The 22,500-nt window shown below is 43.8% G+C and overlaps 1 protein-coding gene across 1 annotated transcript in view; it reads left to right on the forward strand.

Moving 5' to 3' along the window:
- The window catches only part of ldlrad4a (low density lipoprotein receptor class A domain containing 4a), a 125,239-nt gene that overhangs the window by 28,473 nt on the left and 74,266 nt on the right, over window positions 1-22,500 (forward strand). Inside the window, exon 2 of the mRNA XM_037535542.1 lies at window positions 18,452-18,828. Within this exon, the coding sequence (XP_037391439.1) occupies window positions 18,789-18,828 (40 nt within the window). The 5' untranslated portion in view covers window positions 18,452-18,788. The remainder of the gene's footprint in view (window positions 1-18,451; window positions 18,829-22,500) is intronic.

Genomic DNA, 22,500 nt, shown 5'->3' on the forward strand with positions numbered 1-22,500 from the left:
TTTTAGTTTATTTCTTGTTCTTCTTGTTGTCTTATTTATTTATTTATTTATTTATTTATTTGCTCCTCCGTGCTCTCGGTCTCGGTGGTAGACGGGTAAATGGTGTGAGAGATGTGATGTGATTGGCAGAGCAGAGAGGAGAGACATACCTTCCCACGCTTTTTATTTCCATACTTTTATTGAGCTGAAATTAGGGAGAAAATGATGCTGAGATCCAGAGATCCGTCAGTGATCATCACCCCCCGACACCCCCAACTCCCAAAAACACCCCTCACCATCCTAACAGAGTCGAGGGTGAGGGTCAAGCTTGTAACAATAGAAGAACCTTTTTGGTGCTATGTAGGGCATATTCTCCATCAATCTGAAGAACCGTGTCACCATGCAGAGAACCGTTTAAACATGCAAATGGAACTAGATAGAACTCATGGTTCTAAATAGAAATATTCTCTTTTTTTCTATATTATTAAAGAGCCCCTGAATAAGCACCTTTTAAAGAGTCTGCACATCCTTTCAGACCCACAGTGCTGAGTGGTCTTCTCACAGTGGGACAGAAACACCTGTGGATGTTTTCAGATCTGAAGCAGCTTGAAGGTTCTCCTCTCTCTCAGAGATCAAAGCTTTCAGGGCTGTTTATCTGAGGGGGCAGTTTTAGTGTCAACCAGGTTTTCCAGGTGGTTGTTAGGAGTCATGCTTTCTTCATATTTAATGAGCATGTTAACATGCGCCTAATAATCTGAACTGCAGAAAATCAGATTTTGTCAGTAATCTGATCCACGTCTTCATTTTCTCTTGAGAAATCAGATCTGCAGGTCTACAGGAGTCAGACAGTGATCAGATTTCTGCTTTACAACCAGCCAATAAACTCACAGAAGAGGACGTGACGTAAACGTAAAACTCAAACTTCACGCTGCGGCTTTTTAAAAAAAGACATACTTCATCTAGAAGATGAAGATTAAGTCCTTCATTTCATCAAGCGTGTGTTTGGCTTCAGTGTCGCTCTGAAGGTGTTGTGCTGCGTCTCGCGGTGACAGTACTTGCTTATTTCTGGTACCGCCGTCTGTTTTCACACATGCTCAGACTGAGAAATCCAGGCTGTCCCCAAACTGCTCCCACAAAGTTGGGAGCATGAAATTGTCCAAAATCTCTTGTTGCTGAAACATTAAGAGTTCCTTTCACTGAACTCCTGAAAAACACCCCCACACCATGATCCCCCCTCCACCAAACTTTACACTCTGCACAATGCAGTCAGACAAGTACCGTCTCCTGGCAACCGCCAAACCCAGACTCGTCCATCGGATTTCCAGACGGAGAAGCGTGATTGGTCACTCCAGAGAACACGTCTCCACTGCTCTAGAGTCCAATGGCGGCGCTTTACTCCACTGCATTCCACGCTTTGCATTGCGCTTGGTGATGTAAGGCTTGGATGCAGCTGCTCGACCATGGAAACCCATTCCATGAAGCTCTCTACGCTGTTCTTGAGCTGATCTGAAGGCCTGTGGAATTTTTTAGTAGTGAGAAAATTTCACGACTGGACTGCACAGTGATTTGGATGGGGCAGTGAATACAGTGTATCTGCTGAAAAAGATGAATAACTTGTACTTAATTTTTGATCTGACTGAACATGAATTCATTAATCATGAGATTTATTATGCATAGCTACTGATACAGTTACGGTCACGCTGTTGGCCCAATCGGCCAGAGTGTGTGAGTGTAAACGTGTGTTGGGAACGTTTAGTTGAGCTGCTGTGACTCAGCTAATGATGAAAGGGAAAGGGATGCTGTCACAGTGGGAGCACAGCGCAGCCGGAATGAGTCAAGCATGGTGAGGAAATCAGGTGTGTGTGTCTGCATTGCGGTGTTTTAAAGCGATTCGGTGGAAAATCTCATTTACACCATTTTCCTCCTCTTTCCCCAAATGTAAGTTAGCTTCAGCTTTAGCTCTCTAGCATAGCCATCTTCTGTCATCAGTAACCCTGGCTCAGTGGGCGGCGCTGTCGCCTCACAGCAAGAAGAGTCTGGGTTCGATTCCCCGGCCGGGCGACCGGGTTCTTTCTGTGTGGAGTCTGCATGTTCTCCCCGCGTCTGTGTGGGTTTCCTCCCACAGTCCGAAGACGTACAGTCAGGCCAGCTGGACGCACTAAATTCTCCCTAAGTGTGAGTGTATATATCCGTCTGTCTGTCCTGTGGAGGACAGGTGGCTTGTCCAGGGTGTTTCCTGCCTTCAGCCCAATGACTGCTGGGATACGCTCCAGCTCCCCCACGACCCAGAAGATTAACTGGTTTAGATGATTTGATGATGATCGGTGGACAACATTCGGCCGCCCATCGCTGCGTACTGCAGTCATTTCATAAATGTTGAACTTTTCTCGCATATTAATGATAACAGCACTGCTCAATGTAAAAACTCACCACTGTGTCTTAATTAGCACCAATCCAGAGGCTCCTCTTCTCACACTGGGGCTGAGTCTCAAACGGCTCCCTGCTCCCTACATACTGCACTACATAGCAGTTTAAATACTGGATCCTGCAGCCCAACAGAGCAAAACACAGCTAAGAAAGTCATTTGGGACTCAGAAACATCCACCCTGGATAAATGAGGCACTGTTTGGCTGTAGAGGCTAGAACGTCTACACTTTCATAGCTAGAACACTGTTTAGGGAGTACGGAGCCGTTTGGGATTCAGCCTGGGTTTGACGCCACTTCTGACTGAAGTGTGTAAAACATTGATGCGGCATTTTTAGTCTTTTATACTGCAGTTCAACAGTAAATCACACGGTCAGTGCTTTAATTCCAGCCTGTGATATTAATGATGGAGCTGTTTAGGCTGTTAGCCTGTTAGCCAGCTGACCAGCCCGGTTCTAGTCACATTTATATTATATTTACCTTTTATTTATCAAAACAATCTGAATGAATACCTGCTCCAATTTTCAGTTTTATTAACTTAAAACAGTCCTGGTCCTGGAGAGCGGCCTTCCCTCAGAGTTTTGCTCCAACCTGTATACAATAAGCTGCCCTGCCCCTCCCTTAGCTCTAATCCATCTAATCAGCCAATCAGGGACTTGGGAAGAGGTTGATTAGCTGGAGCGGGTGTGGTTGGAGCTTGGCTCTGCAAGAAGGAGGACTTCCAGGACCAGAGTTGGAGACAATGGACTTAAAACGTCTCCCCCTGGTTAACACTGGTTATCATACCTACCTTTCTTTCAAAGAGTCCGCAGCGGCATTTTTAGGGTTGCCAGGTCCAGCGGAAGTCTCCAGTCCGAGGTGCTTAAACCGGGGGTCTCAACCCAAATGTTAAGAAGAGCTATTTTGTCCTTTCAAAAAATGAAACCACCTTGGGAGCCACAAAAGTTTCTTGTCAATTTTACCATCTTGGCTGTAAATCTGTCTCAGTAGGGGGCAGTTGTGGGCTGGAAGTTAGGGAACTGGCCCTGTGACCGGAAGGTCACCGGTTCAATCCCCGGTGCCGACAGTCCATGACTGAGGTGTCTTTGAGCAAGACACCTAACTCCCAGCTGCCCCACGGGTGCCGTGGATAGGGCTGCCCACCACTCTGGGCAAGTGTGCTCACTGCCCCCTAGTGTGTGTGTATTCACTAGTATGTATAGATAGATAGATAGATTCAACTTTATTGTCATTACTCAGTACAAGTACATGGCAACGAAATGCAGTTAGCATCTACCAGAAGTGCAAATAGTAGCAATAGTGCAAAAAGAGACTGTGCAATAAATAGACATAGTGCAACATTACAGTATATAGAATAAATTACTTATAGATATGCAAAAAAATAGATTATAGGTGTGTAGATATATACATGAACATGTTGGAGATGTACACTGTATTGAATAACTGTTGCGATGTGTTGTTTACATGGCAGTAGGATGTTAAATTTGTGCGATGGTAATAATAATGAATAAAACAACAGCTCTGATTGGTGAGTGTAGTATGAAAGGCAGTGTTCATAGTCCGCTGTGTGCAGTATGAGTGGTAGTGATATCAGCGAGGTGTGGAGTTCAGCAGAGTGATTGTGGAGGGAAAGAAGCTGGACCTGAGCCGACTGGTTCTGGCCCGGATGCTCTTGTATCTCCTCCCGGATGGAAGTAGGTTGAACAGTTTGTAGTTGGGGTGGGAGGGGTCCTTAATGATGCTGTGTGCTCTGCGCACACAGCGCTGGTGGTGAATGTCTTTGATGGCAGGGAGCTGCATGCCTGTGATGCGCTGAGCAGTCCTTACTACCCTCTGCAGGGATTTCCTCTCCGCCACAGTGGAGCTACTGTACCACACGGTCACACAGTTGGTCAGTATGCTCTCGATGGTGCATCTGTAAAAATTTGTGAGTATCTGAGGAGACAGCCGGTCTTGTTTTAGTCTCCTCAGGAAGTAAAGACGCTGCTGTGCCTTCTTGATGAGATGGGAGGTGTTGAAGGACCATGAAAGGTCTGCCGAGATGTGGATTCCCAGGAACCTAAAGCTGGACACACGTTCTACCTCTGCTCCGTTGATGTAGACAGGAGAGTGTGTGCAGCCCTTGGTTTTCTGATAGTCCACGATGAGTTCTTTGGTTTTGCCTGTGTTCAGGATGAGGTTGTTGGTGGTGCACCAGGAAGTCAGGTGCTGGATCTCCTCCCTGTAGGCCGATTCATCGTTGTTTCTGATGTGGCCAACCACTGTGGTGTCGTCTGCAAACTTGATGAAGATGTTAGATGTGTGCAGAGGAACACAATCGTGGGTGAACAGGGAGAAGAGCAGAGGGCTCAGCACACAGCCTTGCGGCACACCAGTGTTCAGGGTGATGGTGGTAGACATATGACTGCCCAATCTCACAGACTGGGGTCGGTCTGTCAGGAATTCCAAAGCCCAGTTACACATGGGGGTGCTGATTCCCAGGTCGCTGAGCTTGGTGACCAGCCTAGTTGGGATGACCGTGTTAAAAGCAGAGCTGAGGTCGATGAACAGCATGCGGATGTAGGTGTTCCTTTCATCCAGATGGGTGAGGGCAGAGTGAAGAGCAGTGAAAATTGCATCCTCAGTCGACCTGTTTGCACGGTATGCAAACTGGTGGGAGTCCAGGGATGGTGGGAGCACTGTCTTCAGGTGGTTGAGGACCAGTTTCTCAAAGCACTTCATCACAATGGGGGTGAGTGCGACTGGGCGGAAGTCATTAGGACATGCAGCAGATGAGCACTTTGGCACCGGTATGATGGTGGATGTCTTCCAGCATGCCGGAACAGCAGCCTGGGCCAATGATAGGTTGAAGATATTGGTGAAGACCTTGGCTAACTGTCCAGCGCACGCTCTGAGGACACGTCCAGGAACGCCATCTGGACCAGCAGCTTTGCGTGCATGCACCCTGCTCAGTACAGACTGTACATTATCAGTGGAAAGTGTGAGGGGGCTTTCATTGTGGGGAAGACCACTCCATGTGCTGTGTTGGTCATTCCTCTGGTCGAAACGAGCATAGAACTGATTAAGCTCATCTGGGAGAGAGGCACTGCTGGCTGAGGGGGTCAGGGATGGAGGCCTGTAGCCAGTGATTGCCTGAATGCCCTTCCACATGCGGCGGGGGTCAGAGTTGTGGAAGTTCTCCTCAACAGACAGTTTGTAGGTGCACTTGGCTTTCCTAATCCCTTTTTTCAGGTTTGCCCTGGCTGAGCTGTAAGCCGCGGCATCACCAGATCTGAAAGCAGCATCACGTGCTTTCAGCAGTAGGCGAACCTCTGCATTCATCCAGGGTTTCTGATTAGGAAAGATTTTCAGTTGTTTAACAGAAGTGACGTTGTCTATGCATGAGTTGACGTAACTCATGACTGCTGAAGTGTACGTGTCCGTGTGTATGTGGTGTTTCACTTCACGGATGGGTTAAATGCGGAGGTGGAATCTCCCCGTTTGTGGGATTAAAAAAAAAGTATCACTTAACTTATCACTTATGTTCTAGCGTTCTAGTACAGGCTATAAATGAAAATAAATATTATAATAAATATAATGTCAACGCAGACTTACTTCGCTGTGCTTTAAGCTTCAGCTCAGCTACAGCCGCTTTTCTCGCATCTCCAGCAGGAAACTTTTCCGTTTAGAGGGGACGGACCCTTATTAGTGCCGCAATCCAGCACCCAAAGTTGGAGGGGAACGGTGTCTGTTTTGAAGCCTGAATTTCTGCCTCTACCATCGCCATTTTCTTTGTTTGTTATTCTGACAGTGTCATGTCTGGTTTGTTAAATGTGACTGAAATATGAAAGCCAGGCTTATTCTTCCCTTTCCAGCTGTCAGCAGAATGAGCCACAACAGCTGGGAGAAATTAGAGGAGTGAATGGCTTTTGGAGTTTTAAGTAAGATAGCTGATAAAGTCCTGCCGTCACTGGACACTCATGTCCAGTCCACTGTAATTATACTGACTTCTATAGGCCGCCTGTGTGGCTTTAGCGTGTGTATACCTGCTTACATAACGCAGGCGATTACATAAATTGTTGGGCCTAGCATGGAGGTCATGACTGTGAGCCGAGACAGATTTGAGATTAGGAATAGGGTTAGAGCTGGGATTGGGGTTAGCAGCCAACAATCGGCTACTATTGTGAGGGCACACTCTTTGTGAAAGTGAAACTGAAAGAGCATTTACAAGAAGAGTGTGCAGTTATAGCCCACAGGCCGAGGTCAGCTTTATTCTACATGTAGGTATTGTAGGTATCTGTTCTACAGTTTCTCATTAGACTGAATGAATAACCGGCTCTAAATGTAGGTATTGTGATATAAACCGAGTCCGTTCTACAGTTTCTCATTAGACTGAATGAATAACCGGCTCTAAATGTAGGTATTGTGATATAAACCGAGTCTGTTCTACAGTTTCTCATTAGGCTGAATGAATAACCGACTCTAAATGTAGGTATTGTGATATAAACCGAGTCCGTTCTACAGTTTCTCATTAGGACTGAATGAATAACCGACTCTAAATGTAGGTATTGTGATATAAACCGAGTCCTGTTCTACAGTTTCTCATTAGACTGAATGAATAACCGACTCTAAATGTAGGTATTGTGATATAAACCGAGTCTGTTCTACAGTTTCTCATTAGCTGAATGAATAACCGGCTCTAAATGTAGGTAGTGTGATATAAACCGAGTCCGTTCTACAGTTTCTCGTTAGACTGAATGAATAACCGACTCTAAATGTAGGTATTGTGATATAAACCGAGTCCGTTCTACAGTTTCTCATTAGGCTGAATGAATAACCGACTCTAAATGTAGGTATTGTGATATAAACGAGTCCGTTCTACAGTTTCTCGTTAGGCTGAATGAATAACCGACTCTAAATGTAGGTATTGTGATATAAACCGAGTCCGTTCTACAGTTTCTCATTAGACTGAATGAATAACCGACTCTAAATGTAGGTATTGTGATATAAACCGAGTCCGTTCTACAGTTTCTCATTAGACTGAATGAATAACCGGCTCTAAATGTAGGTATTGTGATATAAACCGAGTCCGTTCTACAGTTTCTCATTAGACTGAATGAATAACCGACTCTAAATGTAGGTATTGTGATATAAACCGTGTCTGTTCTACAGTTTCTCATTAGGCTGAATGAATAACCGACTCTAAATGTAGGTATTGTGATATAAACCGAGTCCTGTTCTACAGTTTCTCATTAGACTGAATGAATAACCGACTCTAAATGTAGGTATTGTGATATAAACCGAGTCCGTTCTACAGTTTCTCATTAGACTGAATGAATAACCGACTCTAAATGTAGGTATTGTGATATAAACCGAGTCTGTTCTACAGTTTCTCATTAAACTGAATGAATAACCGGCTCTAAATGTAGGTATTGTGATATAAACCGAGTCCGTTCTACAGTTTCTCATTAGGACTGAATGAATAACCGACTCTAAATGTAGGTATTGTGATATAAACCGAGTCCTGTTCTACAGTTTCTCATTAGGCTGAATGAATAACCGGCTCTAAATGTAGGTATTGTGATATAACCGAGTCCTGTTCTACAGTTTCTCATTAGGCTGAATGAATAACCGGCTCTAAATTTAGGTATTGTGATATAAACCGAGTCTGTTCTACAGTTTCTCGTTAGGCTGAATGAATAACCGGACTCTAAATGTAGGTATTGTGATATAAACCGAGTCTGTTCTACAGTTTCTCGTTAGACTGAATGAATAACCGACTCTAAATGTAGGTATTGTGATATAAACCGAGTCCGTTCTACAGTTTCTCGTTAGACTGAATGAATAACCGACTCTAAATGTAGGTATTGTGATATAAACCGAGTCCGTTCTACAGTTTCTCATTAGACTGAATGAATAACCGACTCTAAATGTAGGTATTGTGATATAAACCGAGTCTGTTCTACAGTTTCTCTTTAGACTGAATGAATAACCGACTCTAAATGTAGGTATTGTGATATAAACCGAGTCCGTTCTACAGTTTCTCATTAGACTGAATGAATAACCGACTCTAAATGTAGGTATTGTGATATAAACCGAGTCTGTTCTACAGTTTCTCATTAGGCTGAATGAATAACCGACTCTAAATGTAGGTATTGTGATATAAACCGAGTCCGTTCTACAGTTTCTCATTAGGCTGAATGAATAACCGACTCTAAATGTAGGTATTGTGATATAAACCGAGTCTGTTCTACAGTTTCTCATTAGACTGAATGAATAACCGGCTCTAAATGTAGGTATTGTGATATAAACCGAGTCTGTTCTACAGTTTCTCATTAGACTGAATGAATAACCGACTCTAAATGTAGGTATTGTGATATAACCTGAGTCCTGTTCTACAGTTTCTCATTAGGCTGAATGAATAACCGACTCTAAATGTAGGTATTGTGATATAAACCGAGTCCGTTCTACAGTTTCTCATTAGGCTGAATGAATAACCGACTCTAAATGTAGGTATTGTGATATAAACCGAGTCCGTTCTCATTAGACTGAATGAATAACCGGCTCTAAATGTAGGTATTGTGATATAAACCGAGTCTGTTCTACAGTTTCTCATTAGACTGAATGAATAACCGACTCTAAATGTAGGTATTGTGATATAAACCGAGTCCGTTCTACAGTTTCTCATTAGGCTGAATGAATAACCGACTCTAAATGTAGGTATTGTGATATAAACCGAGTCCGTTCTACAGTTTCTCATTAGGCTGAATGAATAACCGGCTCTAAATGTAGGTATTGTGATATAAACCGAGTCTGTTCTACAGTTTCTCATTAGACTGAATGAATAACCGGCTCTAAATGTAGGTATTGTGATATAAACCGAGTCCGTTCTACAGTTTCTCATTAGACTGAATGAATAACCGACTCTAAATGTAGGTATTGTGATATAAACCGAGTCCGTTCTACAGTTTCTCATTAGGCTGAATGAATAACCGACTCTAAATGTAGGTATTGTGATATAAACCGAGTCTGTTCTACAGTTTCTCATTAGGCTGAATGAATAACCGACTCTAAATGTAGGTATTGTTATATAAACCGAGTCCGTTCTACAGTTTCTCATTAGGCTGAATGAATAACCGACTCTAAATGTAGGTATTGTGATATAAACCGAGTCCGTTCTACAGTTTCTCATTAGGCTGAATGAATAACCGACTCTAAATGTAGGTATTGTGATATAAACCGAGTCCGTTCTACAGTTTCTCATTAGGCTGAATGAATAACCAGCTCTAAATGTAGGTATTGTGATATAAACCGAGTCCGTTCTACAGTTTCTCATTAGGCTGAATGAATAACCGACTCTAAATGTAGGTATTGTGATATAAACCGAGTCCGTTCTACTGTTTCTCATTAGGCTGAATGAATAACCGACTCTAAATGTAGGTATTGTGATATAAACCGAGTCCGTTCTCATTAGACTGAATGAATAACCGGCTCTAAATGTAGGTATTGTGATATAAACCGAGTCTGTTCTACAGTTTCTCATTAGGCTGAATGAATAACCGACTCTAATGTAGGTATTGTGATATAAACCGAGTCTGTTCTACAGTTTCTCATTAGGCTGAATGAATAACCGGCTCTAAATGTAGGTATTGTGATATAAACCGAGTCCGTTCTACAGTTTCTCATTAGGCTGAATGAATAACCCACTCTAAATGTAGGTATTGTGATATAAACCGAGTCCGTTCTACAGTTTCTCATTAGGCTGAATGAATAACCGACTCTAAATGTAGGTATTGTGATATAAACCGAGTCCGTTCTACAGTTTCTCATTAGGCTGAATGAATAACCGACTCTAAATGTAGGTACTGTGATATAAACCGAGTCTGTTCTACAGTTTCTCATTAGGCTGAATGAATAACCGGCTCTAAATGTAGGTATTGTGATATAAACCGAGTCTGTTCTACAGTTTCTCATTAGGCTGAATGAATAACCGGCTCTAAATGTAGGTATTGTGATATAAACCGAGTCCGTTCTACAGTTTCTCATTAGACTGAATGAATAACCGACTCTAAATGTAGGTATTGTGATATAAACCGAGTCTGTTCTACAGTTTCTCATTAGGCTGAATGAATAACCGACTCTAAATGTAGGTATTGTGATATAAACCGAGTCTGTTCTACAGTTTTTCATTAGGCTGAATGAATAACCGACTCTAAATGTAGGTATTGTGATATAAACCGAGTCCGTTCTACAGTTTCTCATTAGGCTGAATGAATAACCAGCTCTAAATGTAGGTATTGTGATATAAACCGAGTCCGTTCTACAGTTTCTCATTAGGCTGAATGAATAACCGACTCTAAATGTAGGTATTGTGATATAAACCGAGTCTGTTCTACAGTTTCTCATTAGGCTGAATGAATAACCGACTCTAAATGTAGGTATTGTGATATAAACCGAGTCCGTTCTACAGTTTCTCATTAGGCTGAATGAATAACCGACTCTAAATGTAGGTATTGTGATATAAACCGAGTCTGTTCTACAGTTTCTCATTAGAGCCGGTTATTCATTCAGTCTAATGAGAAACTGTAGAACGGACTCTAAATGTAGGTATTGTGATATAAACCGAGTCCGTTCTACAGTTTCTCATTAGGCTGAATGAATAACCGGCTCTAAATGTAGGTATTGTGATATAAACCGAGTCTGTTCTACAGTTTCTCATTAGACTGAATGAATAACCGACTCTAAATGTAGGTATTGTGATATAAACCGAGTCATGTTCTACAGTTTCTCATTAGACTGAATGAATAACCGACTCTAAATGTAGGTATTGTGATATAAACCGAGTCCGTTCTACAGTTTCTCATTAGGCTGAATGAATAACCGACTCTAAATGTAGGTATTGTGATATAAACCGAGTCCGTTCTACAGTTTCTCATTAGGCTGAATGAATAACCGACTCTAAATGTAGGTATTGTGATATAAACCGAGTCCTATTCTACAGTTTCTCATTAGGCTGAATGAATAACCGACTCTAAATGTAGGTATTGTGATATAAACCGAGTCCGTTCTACAGTTTCTCATTAGGCTGAATGAATAACCGGCTCTAAATGTAGGTATTGTGATATAAACCGAGTCCGTTCTACAGTTTCTCATTAGGCTGAATGAATAACCGGCTCTAAATGTAGGTATTGTGATATAAACCGAGTCCGTTCTACAGTTTCTCATTAGGCTGAATGAATAACCGGCTCTAAATGTAGGTATTGTGATATAAACCGAGTCCGTTCTACAGTTTCTCATTAGACTGAATGAATAACCGACTCTAAATGTAGGTACTGTGATATAAACCGAGTCTGTTCTACAGTTTCTCATTAGGCTGAATGAATAACCGGCTCTAAATGTAGGTATTGTGATATAAACCGAGTCTGTTCTACAGTTTCTCATTAGGCTGAATGAATAACCGACTCTAAATGTAGGTATTGTGATATAAACCGAGTCCGTTCTACAGTTATTTTTGTTGTTGACAATATCTGTACTGCTTTGTGATTGGTCACATCTCTGACTTTGGAGCTTTAGCATTTTATTTTAGACCAGAAAATCCAAAGAAGTGAAAAATAGTGCCACACAAACTTCAGTTCCTGTGCTGATAGATGCTGGATTTACTAAGAAGTTCCGCTGCAGTTCTATATGTCACTCAGTACTTACGTAGGTTTTTGATATTTTTGATTTTTTACTCAGGTTGTTTTAAGGTATTAATTTAAGGCTCATTTATACTCCCTTTACATACAAAAAAGAACAAACCCATTTGGAACAATAGAACTGTCAGTAGCCACATTTACATGAAGCCTGATAATCCGTTAATAATATGACTAACAGCTCAATCGGAATAGAATACGTCCATGTAAACACCTCAGTCGGAATAGTCTAGTCCGATTGAGGCCATTTGGAATACAATTTCTATCCGATTGAACAAGGTGGGTAAACCTGTTAAATAGAAGAATAATATCCGTGTAAACGCCTGTATCCGATTACATTCCCTATCGGAAAGTTTCAGTCCGTTCTGCATGAGCGTCGCGTCACAGTGAGAGTTTATATCGTTCAACACGGCGGAGCAGAAACTGGTCTGCAGAGGAGACGAAGTTCATGCTCTGATCTTTAAAAGACGGCGGTGGGACGGACGTCCAGCTCATGCGTCTCAGAACACGACGTCTTCCTCTCGGCCGTCCCATTTGCATGGCCATTAAATACTTTGTGACGTGGATCATTTTCATTTGTTTTGAGAGAAACTGGCATTGTGTCTCACGTGAACTATTGGCTACACTGCCCCCCCATGGTGTCCGATGGTACTGCTCCGTTTTATACACTTTCAGAGAATGTGCACAAATACGAATGAAATGAATGCAGACTACTCTTCCCACCTCTGTTAGTATTAGTGGAGTTGCACATCTGTAAAAACACCAGTAACACTGAACACATTTTAAAGCAACATGTCGCTGTTGTCAGAACAAAACCTCGTATCTCCAAAATGGTAACTTTACAGGAAGAGGAAAAAACACACTTAATTTTAATGGAAGTCAATGGAGCCAGATTTTTTCCAAGTAATTTTGGGCTGTTTCCTTTGGTCCATTCATCATGAAAGGTACACACGATGTAAAGGACAACAGGCATTTTTAAATTATGTAAAATACTTTAAAAAAACAACAAAAATGGATATATGAGGATTTGTTCTGACAGCAGCGATATGCTGCCTTCTAGACGCCGTCTTTTTCATCATATCTTATTTCAACATGACAATGCCAAGCCATGTTCCGCATGTGCTACCACGGCATGGCTGCTTAATCACGGAGTGCTGAGATAGACTGACCTGCCTGCAGCCCAGACCTGTCCCCCACTGAAATATTAGTCTTCATCATGAAAAATATGAAGGAAAGATTGCACAGCTGAAGGCTTTTGTAATGGAAGTAGATCAGTTTGTGTCCTCGGTCCCCAAATGATTGAGTGTTGTTAAAAGGGAAGGTGATGTAACACGGTGGAAAACCTGCTCCTGTAAAAACTTTTCTAGAATGTGCTTCAGGTATCAAATTTGGAATTCGTGTAATTTTATACGAAGCAATAAAGTGGACGAGCTAAAACATCACATCATGTTTTTGTGCCGTTTTCAATTTAAACAGGTCGAGCAGAAGTTACTGATCATTTTCTGTGTTTACTACCAGCTCACTCACTGTCACACTGAAGTTTGTGTATTGTTGTTTTTCCTTCCATCGAACAAAGTCAGGTTAAAAAGTGTTAGTGAGGCAAAGTCATTAATACGGCCCCCTGGTTTGACGGCAGAATGGTGGATGCTGTACCTGCCCTGTGGTGTCAGCTCCCCCTTCCTTTCCTTCAAAAAGGCCTTTTGTCTCTTTCTCTGTGAAGTTGTTAGATCATTAATCAATGTCAGGAGTACAACGCGGCCTGCGGCTTTTTCCTGTCATCAGGGAGAGCGCTGTTGTTTCTGCTGCACCTGAAAATGTGTGAGAGGGTTTTGTGATGAAGGAAAAATGTGAGATTCCTGTTAGAGACGGAACCATTATGCTCTTTTTATTTTTACCAACTTATTAGAACCAAACGCTCTTTAATTTTCCTGGAAATTAATGTCTTATGTGCCAGAACACCTCGGGCAGTGCGCTTCATTCTGACGTGATCACGCCTGTTCCCTACTCCCTGTGCCCTACTCCCTGTGCCCTACTCCCCGTGCCCTACTCCCCGTGCCCTACTCCCCGTGCCCTACTCCCTATGCCGTGCTCCCTATGCCCTGTTCCCTATGCCCTGTTCCCTATGCCCATTTCCCTATGCCCTACTCCCTATGCCCATTTCCCCATGCCCTACTCCCCATGCCCTACTCCCTCCCCGTGCCCTACTCCCCGTGCCCTACTCCCCATACCCAACTCCCTATGCCCTTCTCTCCATGCCCTGCTCCCTATGCCCTGCTCCCCATGCCCTACTCCCCGTGCCCTACTCCCTCCCCATGCCCTACTCCCCATGCCCTTCTCTCCATGCCCTGCTCCCTATGCCCTGCTCCCCATGCCCTACTCCCCGTGCCCTACTCCCTCCCCATGCCCTACTCCCCATGCCCTACTCCCCATGCCCTACTCCCCATGCCCTACTCCCTACCAAGGCCATGCCCTCTACAGTGAACACTGGGAAAGTTACTGGAGTCGTGGTTCCAATATGAATTCTTATATTCTAGTGAGAACGCAAGCAGTGCAGCAGTGTACCTGCTACTGTAGCCAGTTTAGCTAGATACACTCTTAAAAAGGTGGTTCTTCAAGGGTTTTTTAGTAAAAACAATGGTTCTATATACACACTTAAAAAGATGGCATTTAGTAAAGGCAGTGGTTCCATTTAGAACAATGAGTTCAAAGTATTAATGCGGTACTTGAACAGTTTAAATCCAGCGATGCTCATCATTCGCCTATTATTAGTGAAACCATTAGGCCTTTTCTGAAGCTGCTGCTCTCTGCTGCGTTTTTAAGCATCTCGAGAGCAAAGTGTCCACTGTTTGACCGTTTGAAGCAGTTGATTTTCAGCCCCGCAGAAGTGCCATCGTGAGCGTTCTCTCATTATGCGGTTAGAAACACACTGTAAATGATGTCGGTGACTCAGAAGGGCTTTCAGGAAGTTCTGATGTTTCTCCTGCTGGTAATGGGCCAGATGACTCTGATCAATCCCGGTGTGTTAGTTACTCACCCAGGCTCGCTCAGCTCCGCTGGCGCTATCTCCCATTTCCAGCTCCTCTGGGCGAGCCGCGCAGCTCTGGCTGATCTCCAGAGCGAGATACGGGGAGGGAGAATGCTGACACAAGGAGGAACTGTCCCCAGCATGAGGGAGACGAGAGGAGACGAGCGAGACCAGCGTAGCGGCTCATATCGGAGCTGTCAGTCAGGATATGAACAAAGCCGTCCTCAGGACAAAGTCAGTGTCAGGCAATATGTACAGTATTCCTACACCATGTACTGTGTGCTTATTATACAGCGGTCAGACGTAACGTTATGACCTGTTATGTTTCTACGCTCACTGTCCACTTCATCAGCTCCACTTACTGTATAGCTGCACTCTGTAGTCCATCTGTTTCTCTGATACTCTGTTACCCTGTTCTTCAGTGGTCAGGACCCCCATGGACCCTCACAGAGCAGGTACTATTTGGGTGGTGGGTCATTCTCAGCACTGCAGTAACACTGACGTGGTGGTGGTGTGTTAGTGTGTGTTGCGCTGGTGTGAGTGGATCAGACACAGCAGTGCTGCTGGAGTTTTAAAACACTTCAGTGTCGCTGCTGGTCTGAGAATAGTCCACCAACCAAAAATATCCAGCCAACAGCGTCCTGTGGGCAGCGTCCTGTGGGCAGCGTTCTGTGACCACTGATGAAGGACCAGAGGATGACCAACACAAACTGTGCACCAGCAGATGAGCTGTCGTGTCTGACTTTACATCTACAAGGTGGACCGACAAGGTAGGGGTGTCTAATAGAGTGGACAGTGAGTGGACACAGTGTTTAAAAACTCCAGCAGCACTGCTGTGTCTGATCCACTCAGACCAGCGCAACACACACTAACACCCCACCACCACGTCAGTGTCACTGCAGTGCTGAGAATGACCCACCACCCAAACAGTACCTGCTCTGTGAGGGTCCATGGGGGTCCTGACCACTGAAGAACAGGGTAAAAGGGGGTAACAAAGTATGCAGAGAAGCTAGGATAGCAAACACATCAGTCCGGCAGCCCCCGGCCAACTGTATGCCACTGCTGGTCCAACCTCGGACCACCCAGATTATTGTCCTGCATGCAAGATTTAGATTTTAATCCCCTCAACCAATTTTTAAATGTGCACAGCCTTTTATTTTGGAAAATAAACAAACGTTAGACATATAGATCACAAGCCATTGAATAAAATGCAATAACCTAAAATGATTTAGTTGAAAATGTTGCTGGTAAGACTGAATAAACAAGTTTGTAGAGCATAACGAAAGAAAGAAATGAAGGAAAAGGGAGTGAATTGGCCTGTGAGTGGAACATAAAGATGAAAAGTGGTGTTGTGTCTAAGACTAAGCTAAACTCTTTCCATGTCTTTCCATGATGTCATGCAGAGGCTAATTGGTGGAGTATAATCTCCCATTGCTTCTTAGTTACAAGAGCCTACATTGACCGGTCACCAGCAAAACCAGTGTTTTGGATGCTGGTAACAATGCTGGCTGACTAGCTAAACCAGCACCAAACCAGCTTAGACCAGCATGCACTCCATGGTGGTCTAATCTGGTCTATACTGGTGCTGGTTTAGTTGGTGAGCCTTTATGTTCATGCTGGTTGCATACAAGCATCCAAAACACAACCCAACAGAAATATGCCACTAACAGTGAGTTCCACTACATGACTTTTGCCCCGATTTCAGCCCTGATTCTCGGTCAGTCTGAGTCTGTGGTGGTCAGCTCTAGTCTGCAGATGTTTGGGTCAGTCAGAGGCGACAGTCGGAGAGAGAATCGAGTCGCCTATGAGGGGCGCAGACTCAGATTTCATTCCTCCTGGTCGCGTTTCAGACCAGTCAGAGTTTACCAAACATGTTTAATTTGAGTGCAGTCTAGTGTAAACCGCTCAACGACTCAATCTGAGCAGACTCCTGCAACAGCCAATGAAAACAGAGAGCGCGAAAGAGGAAAATACAGCAAGAAACAAAGCGAAAACAGAGGAAAGTCATTCGTGAGTGCAGCGAGACTTTTTGATGAGCTGAGTTTAAGGCGCAGTCGAGTTTATTTACATTTACAACTCTAAAAAACACCAAACCGATCACGTCTTTAAACCCATGACCCACACGTTCACCTGCTCCTTCTGTACTGTCTCAGAGCAAACGGCAGAGAAAACAGCAGCAGCTCATGTTTGTTTATTTGCGCCTCCCTGTGACGGGAGAACGCGAGAGTTCAGTGAGCCTCGTTCGGTTGTGTTGTGTGATCCCTAATCGGGTCCCCAGTGTTTCAGTCGCCCGCAGAAAGCTGCAAAAACCGGTCAGGTAGTGTGAAACGGCCAGTCTCTTATAATCTCTTAAGACTTTAAAAGTCGTGTAGTGGACCCAAAGCTTTACAGAGTCAGAAACCACATAATCAGGTCTGTTAGGGGCAGTCATGGGCTTATAGGGGCAGTCGTGGGCTGGACATTAGGGAACCAGCCTTGTGACCGGAAGGTCGCCGGTTCGATCCCCAGTGCGGACATACGTGACCTGAAGTGTCCTTGAGCAAGACACCTAACCCCCCAACTGCTCCCGGGTGCTGTGGATAGGGCTGCCCACCAGTCTGGGCAAGTGTGCTCACTGCCCTCTAGTGTGTGTGTGCTCACTAGTGTGTATGTGGTGTTTCACTGCATGGATGGGTTAAATGTGGAGGTGAAATTTCCCCGTTTGTGGGACTAATAAGGGTAACGAAAAACTAAATTAGAGATCCTGATCACCTCCACGTGATTTTGGGGCGAATATGTAATGCTGTCGGCAGGCAGTTTGATGATGCTTCAAAGACCAAACGTGACTTGGCTGGTCAGTTACATTTGGGGTAAATGTGACCTTTTGCCAGGCTGCTGTATTAACACCACTGTCCTAATGATGGCGTAAGCAGACCTTTGCCTTCGCTGCGATAGTGACTAAGTACAGTGTTGCTGCCTCCAAACTCTTTCATTCACCGCGTGATCAGTGGGCTCCGCTCCGTTTGAAGTGGAGATCCATGATTTGGTGTTGTGGAGGTACGCGCCACCTCCAGTCGTGCTTATCTTTAGACTTCAAAGTGCCTCCCTGCTGTGGGTTTGCATCTGAACAAATAAAAAAGTTCTTTTGTGGATGGGGGGATCTCTCTCTGTGTCTCTCTCTCTCTCTCTCTCTCTCTCTCTCCGAATTCCATCCTGCATAGTCTCCATATCTCTCACTTCCTAAAAATCCAGGCCAAAGGAAAAGGGTCAGCTTTCGTTCAGATCTCTTTGTGTTGTTGGTCATATTTTAACCCCCCCTCGCCACCCTCGCTCATTCCTCTGTGTTTTTCCCCTCTTTCTCTGTTTCTTTCAGTTATTTCACCTAAAATGAAGCTCACGTGCTCCTGAGGAGGGAATGGTGTCGTTGGCAGGCCGGATGGGACCTCGGAGTCAGACAGCCAGCTGAAAACTCTCCGCAGGCCATGGCAATTTATCCATGGAGGACAGAAAGCCCTTGTAAGAGTCCAGTGTAGCGCCCCCTGCCTATGTAGTTCAGCCTGGTCCAGTTCAGTTCTGCGTATTGAAGCTGAGATCGAGATTTTGAAACGGAGGAACCGCAATGAAGGACGTCCGGCTGCGCCCCGTGACCCCGAGCTCTCTCTGCTGGACTGGTTAAAGCTGCCTTGCAGAAGCGTTCCTGCAGCAGCAGTATGCAGACAGATGATTATCCAGCCACAAACACTTTCACAGGTAAGAGATCACAGCCATTCGTCTTTTCCCTTTCCGTTAACCCTTGTGTGGCGTTCGGTTCTGTGGGATCCAATTTCAATGTTTCCCAAAAGAGGAAATGATGTGGTTTATTAATATTTCAGCCTCAGATTCTTGGTCTTTGCTCATTTTCTGTGAGGAACATATAAAATAACCCATTTTCAGAGCTTCACTCTGTTCACCCCCCACATTTATACTACACATGTGGTGCTGGGCTGAACCCGCGGGGAGTGGAAGTGTGGAGGTGCTGTGTCCTTCACTCTGTTCTCCTCCTACATGGCCTGCTGTTAGAGTGTGTGTGTGTGGGTTGGGGTGTGTGTATTTGTATATATGTTTGTGTGTGTGTGTGTGTGTGTGTGTATGTGAGGGTGGGCAACATGGACAGGCTGCTGACTGGCTACAGCTGCTAAAGTAGAACCCTACGCTGGACACTAGTGGTATTTTAAATATTGCTAAATTTCCTTCTGGATTAATAAATATCCATCCATCTGGTGTTTTTACATAAACTGTTGTGGCTGTATTGATTTAATAAACAATAATGTGGTGGGTCCAGTAACACACACACACCAACACCGCCCACGGGTTAAGATGGCATGAAAACGCATTCACATTCACTTAATAATCTGAACTGCAGAAAATCAGATTTTGTCAGTAATCTGATCCATGTCTTCATTTTCTCTTGAGAAATCAGATCTGCAGGTCTACAGGAGTCAGACAGTGATCAGATTTCTGCTTTACAACCAGCCAATAAACTCACAGAAGAGGACGTGACGTAAACGTAAAGCTCAAACTTGCTGCGGCTTTTTTTAAACATCGCGCCGCTTCAGCTGAAAATACGAACCTCCATCATCTGGAAGATGAAGAATGTTTAAATCCTTTATTTGGTGTTTGGTTTCAGCGCCGCTCCATCAGTGTTTTGCTGCGTCTGGCGACGTCCGCCGTCTGATCTCGCACAGACTGAGAGATCCGAGTGATCTCAGAGTCAGAGCTCACAGCGCTGAGAAATCTGATCACTGAGCTCAAATCCAGCCTCTTCATCAGATTTATCGGATTTCTAGCCCTGACTCCGATCTATGAACTCAGAGTGGGCTGTTTACATGACCATTGGACTAATCAGATGACTGCAGGAATCTGATAATGATCTGATTATTAAGTGCGTGTAAACTCACTCACTGGTCTTTGTTTTCTTTTTATTATTATTACTCTATGGATGAAAATTTGCACGGCTACTCTTCTCACAGATTTCAGGCTACAGCCGTTAGATTTTTCAGGATTCTTTACACCATAGCAACTACCTGGAATATTAATATGTTGCTAAAGTGCTGCTGGAGTTTTCCAACACTCATGGTCCACTCTCTGTCCATTCTTCTGTCCCACCTTGTCGGTCCACCTTGTAGATGTAAAGTCAGAGACGACAGCTGATCTGCTGCTGCACAGTTTGTGTTGGTCATCCTCTAGTCCTTCATCAGTGGTCACAGGACGCTGCCCACAGGAGGGCTGGTTGGTGGGCTATTCTCAGTCCAGCAGAGACACTGAGGTGTTTAAAAACTCCAGCAGCACTGCTGTGTCTGATCCACTCAGACCAGCGCAACACACACTAACACACCACCACCAGGTCAGTGTTACTGCAGTGCTGAGAATGACCCACCACCCAATAGTACCTGCTCTGTGAGGGTCCATGGGGGTCCTGACCACTGAAGAACAGGGTAACAGAGTATCAGAGAAACAGATGGACTACAGTCTTAGGAAAAAGATGCTTCTTCAAGGGTTCTTTAGTAAATGAAATGGTTCTGTGTGGAACCATGACCACTGAAAGAACCATTTGCATGCTTAAATGGTTCTTTGCATGGTGAAATGGTTCTACAGGTTGATGGAGAATGTGTTTAATATGGTTCTATGTAGCACCAAAAAGGGGTTCTGCTCTTGTTACGATGTCAAGAACCATTTTCATAAAGGTTCTGTGTAGGACCATATATAATCTGGAGAACATAAAGAACCCTTTAATCAGTCCAAAGGGTGGTTTGAGCGTTCATTGTTGTGTAAATGACCGTTTTCTTTATTAAAGTGCCTTTGAAGAACCATCTTTTTTAAGTATGTAGCACCAAAGAGGTTCTGTTACTGTTACAATGTCAAGGTTGAACTCTTTGGTGCTACACAGAACCATTATCAAAAAGGTTCTGTATGGAACCATAGTCACTCTGAAAAACCATTTCACCATGTAAAGGACCATGTGAAAGGTTCTATATAGAACCACTGTCTTTACTGAAGAACCCTTGAAGGTCTTTTTTTAAGAGTGTACAAAAGTGCTCCTATGTGGTCAGTTGAGTTGATAAAGTGGACAGTGAGTGTAGAAACGAGGAGGTGGACTTGATGAAGTGGACAGTCAGTGTACAGTTTTGTGCAAAAGTTTGTGCACCCGTGGCCAAGTTCTGTGTATTTGTTGTGTTTCTGAATGTGAAAAAGTTTACACACCCTCTACAGAGACCCTGTTTTCCAGTATATTCAGTCATATAATTGCAATTGTAAGGTTCCGTATAGAACCGTGTATAAAACAATTTCCATCGATCTGAAGAACGCTTTCGCCGTGCCAAGGGTTCTGTGAGTGTTCATGCTTCTGTATAGAACCATTTTCTTCATAAAAGAGCCCTTGAAGAACTTTCTTTTTTAAGCATGAAGCTCCAAAAAAGGTTCTGTTACTGTTACAAAATACCTACAAAGGGATTTGTATAATTGTATGACTGTAATTGTAAGGTTCCATATAGAACCGTGCACAGCACATTCTCCGTCAATCTGAAGAACGCTTTCACGATGCAAAGAACCCTTTAATCACGCAAAAAACGGTTCTTTGAGTCTTCATGGTTTTGTATACAATGTTAGAGCACCAAAAAGAGGTTCTGATACTGTTACAATGTCGAGCTCGTAACTGTAGAAGAACCCTTTTTGGTGCTACACAGAACCATTATGAAAAAGGTTCAAGATAGAACCTTCTACAACACATTCTCCATCAATCTGAAGGACCATTTCACCCTGCAAAGGGTTCTTTGAGTGTTGTCGGTTCTGTGCAGAACCACTTTTCTGTTGTAGAGCCCTTGAAGAACGATCTTTTTTTGAACGTATGTGAAAGGGCTCCTATGTGGTCAGTAGAGCTGATGAAATGGACAGGGAGTGTGGAAAAACGGCGGTGTGGACGGTCGGGGCAAAAGTTTGTGCACCCCGGTCAACTTCGTGTGAATAAGTTTACACGTCCTCTACAGAGACACGCTACTGCACATTTTAGTACTCGGTTTCTGTTTATTTGCTGAATTTAACATATTGGGGAACATAAACGAATTATTTTTGATTATTGATTTTTTCCTAATATATGAAACTCAGCACATAAATAGTTCTGCACCTAAATTAGCAGAAATTCTCAATTTCACCTATAAAATCGACAAAATGTGCTATTTCAAACTTTTGCACATGGCTGCATGTAAATGAGCTCTGTTCTGATTGGCTGCCCCACACTGGGCCTCATTCAGAAAGTGTTCCGGGCCGAAATGTGGAACAAGCTGTCAGGCGGAGACAATAAACTTCAGCGACTCCTTTAATTACAACAGAATTACAGCATCAGCGATCTTCATGAGGGACTCTGAATGCACACGATCCACCTTCAGT

This window comes from Pygocentrus nattereri, chromosome 27, assembly GCF_015220715.1.
Source record: "Pygocentrus nattereri isolate fPygNat1 chromosome 27, fPygNat1.pri, whole genome shotgun sequence".
NCBI lineage: Eukaryota > Metazoa > Chordata > Actinopteri > Characiformes > Serrasalmidae > Pygocentrus > Pygocentrus nattereri.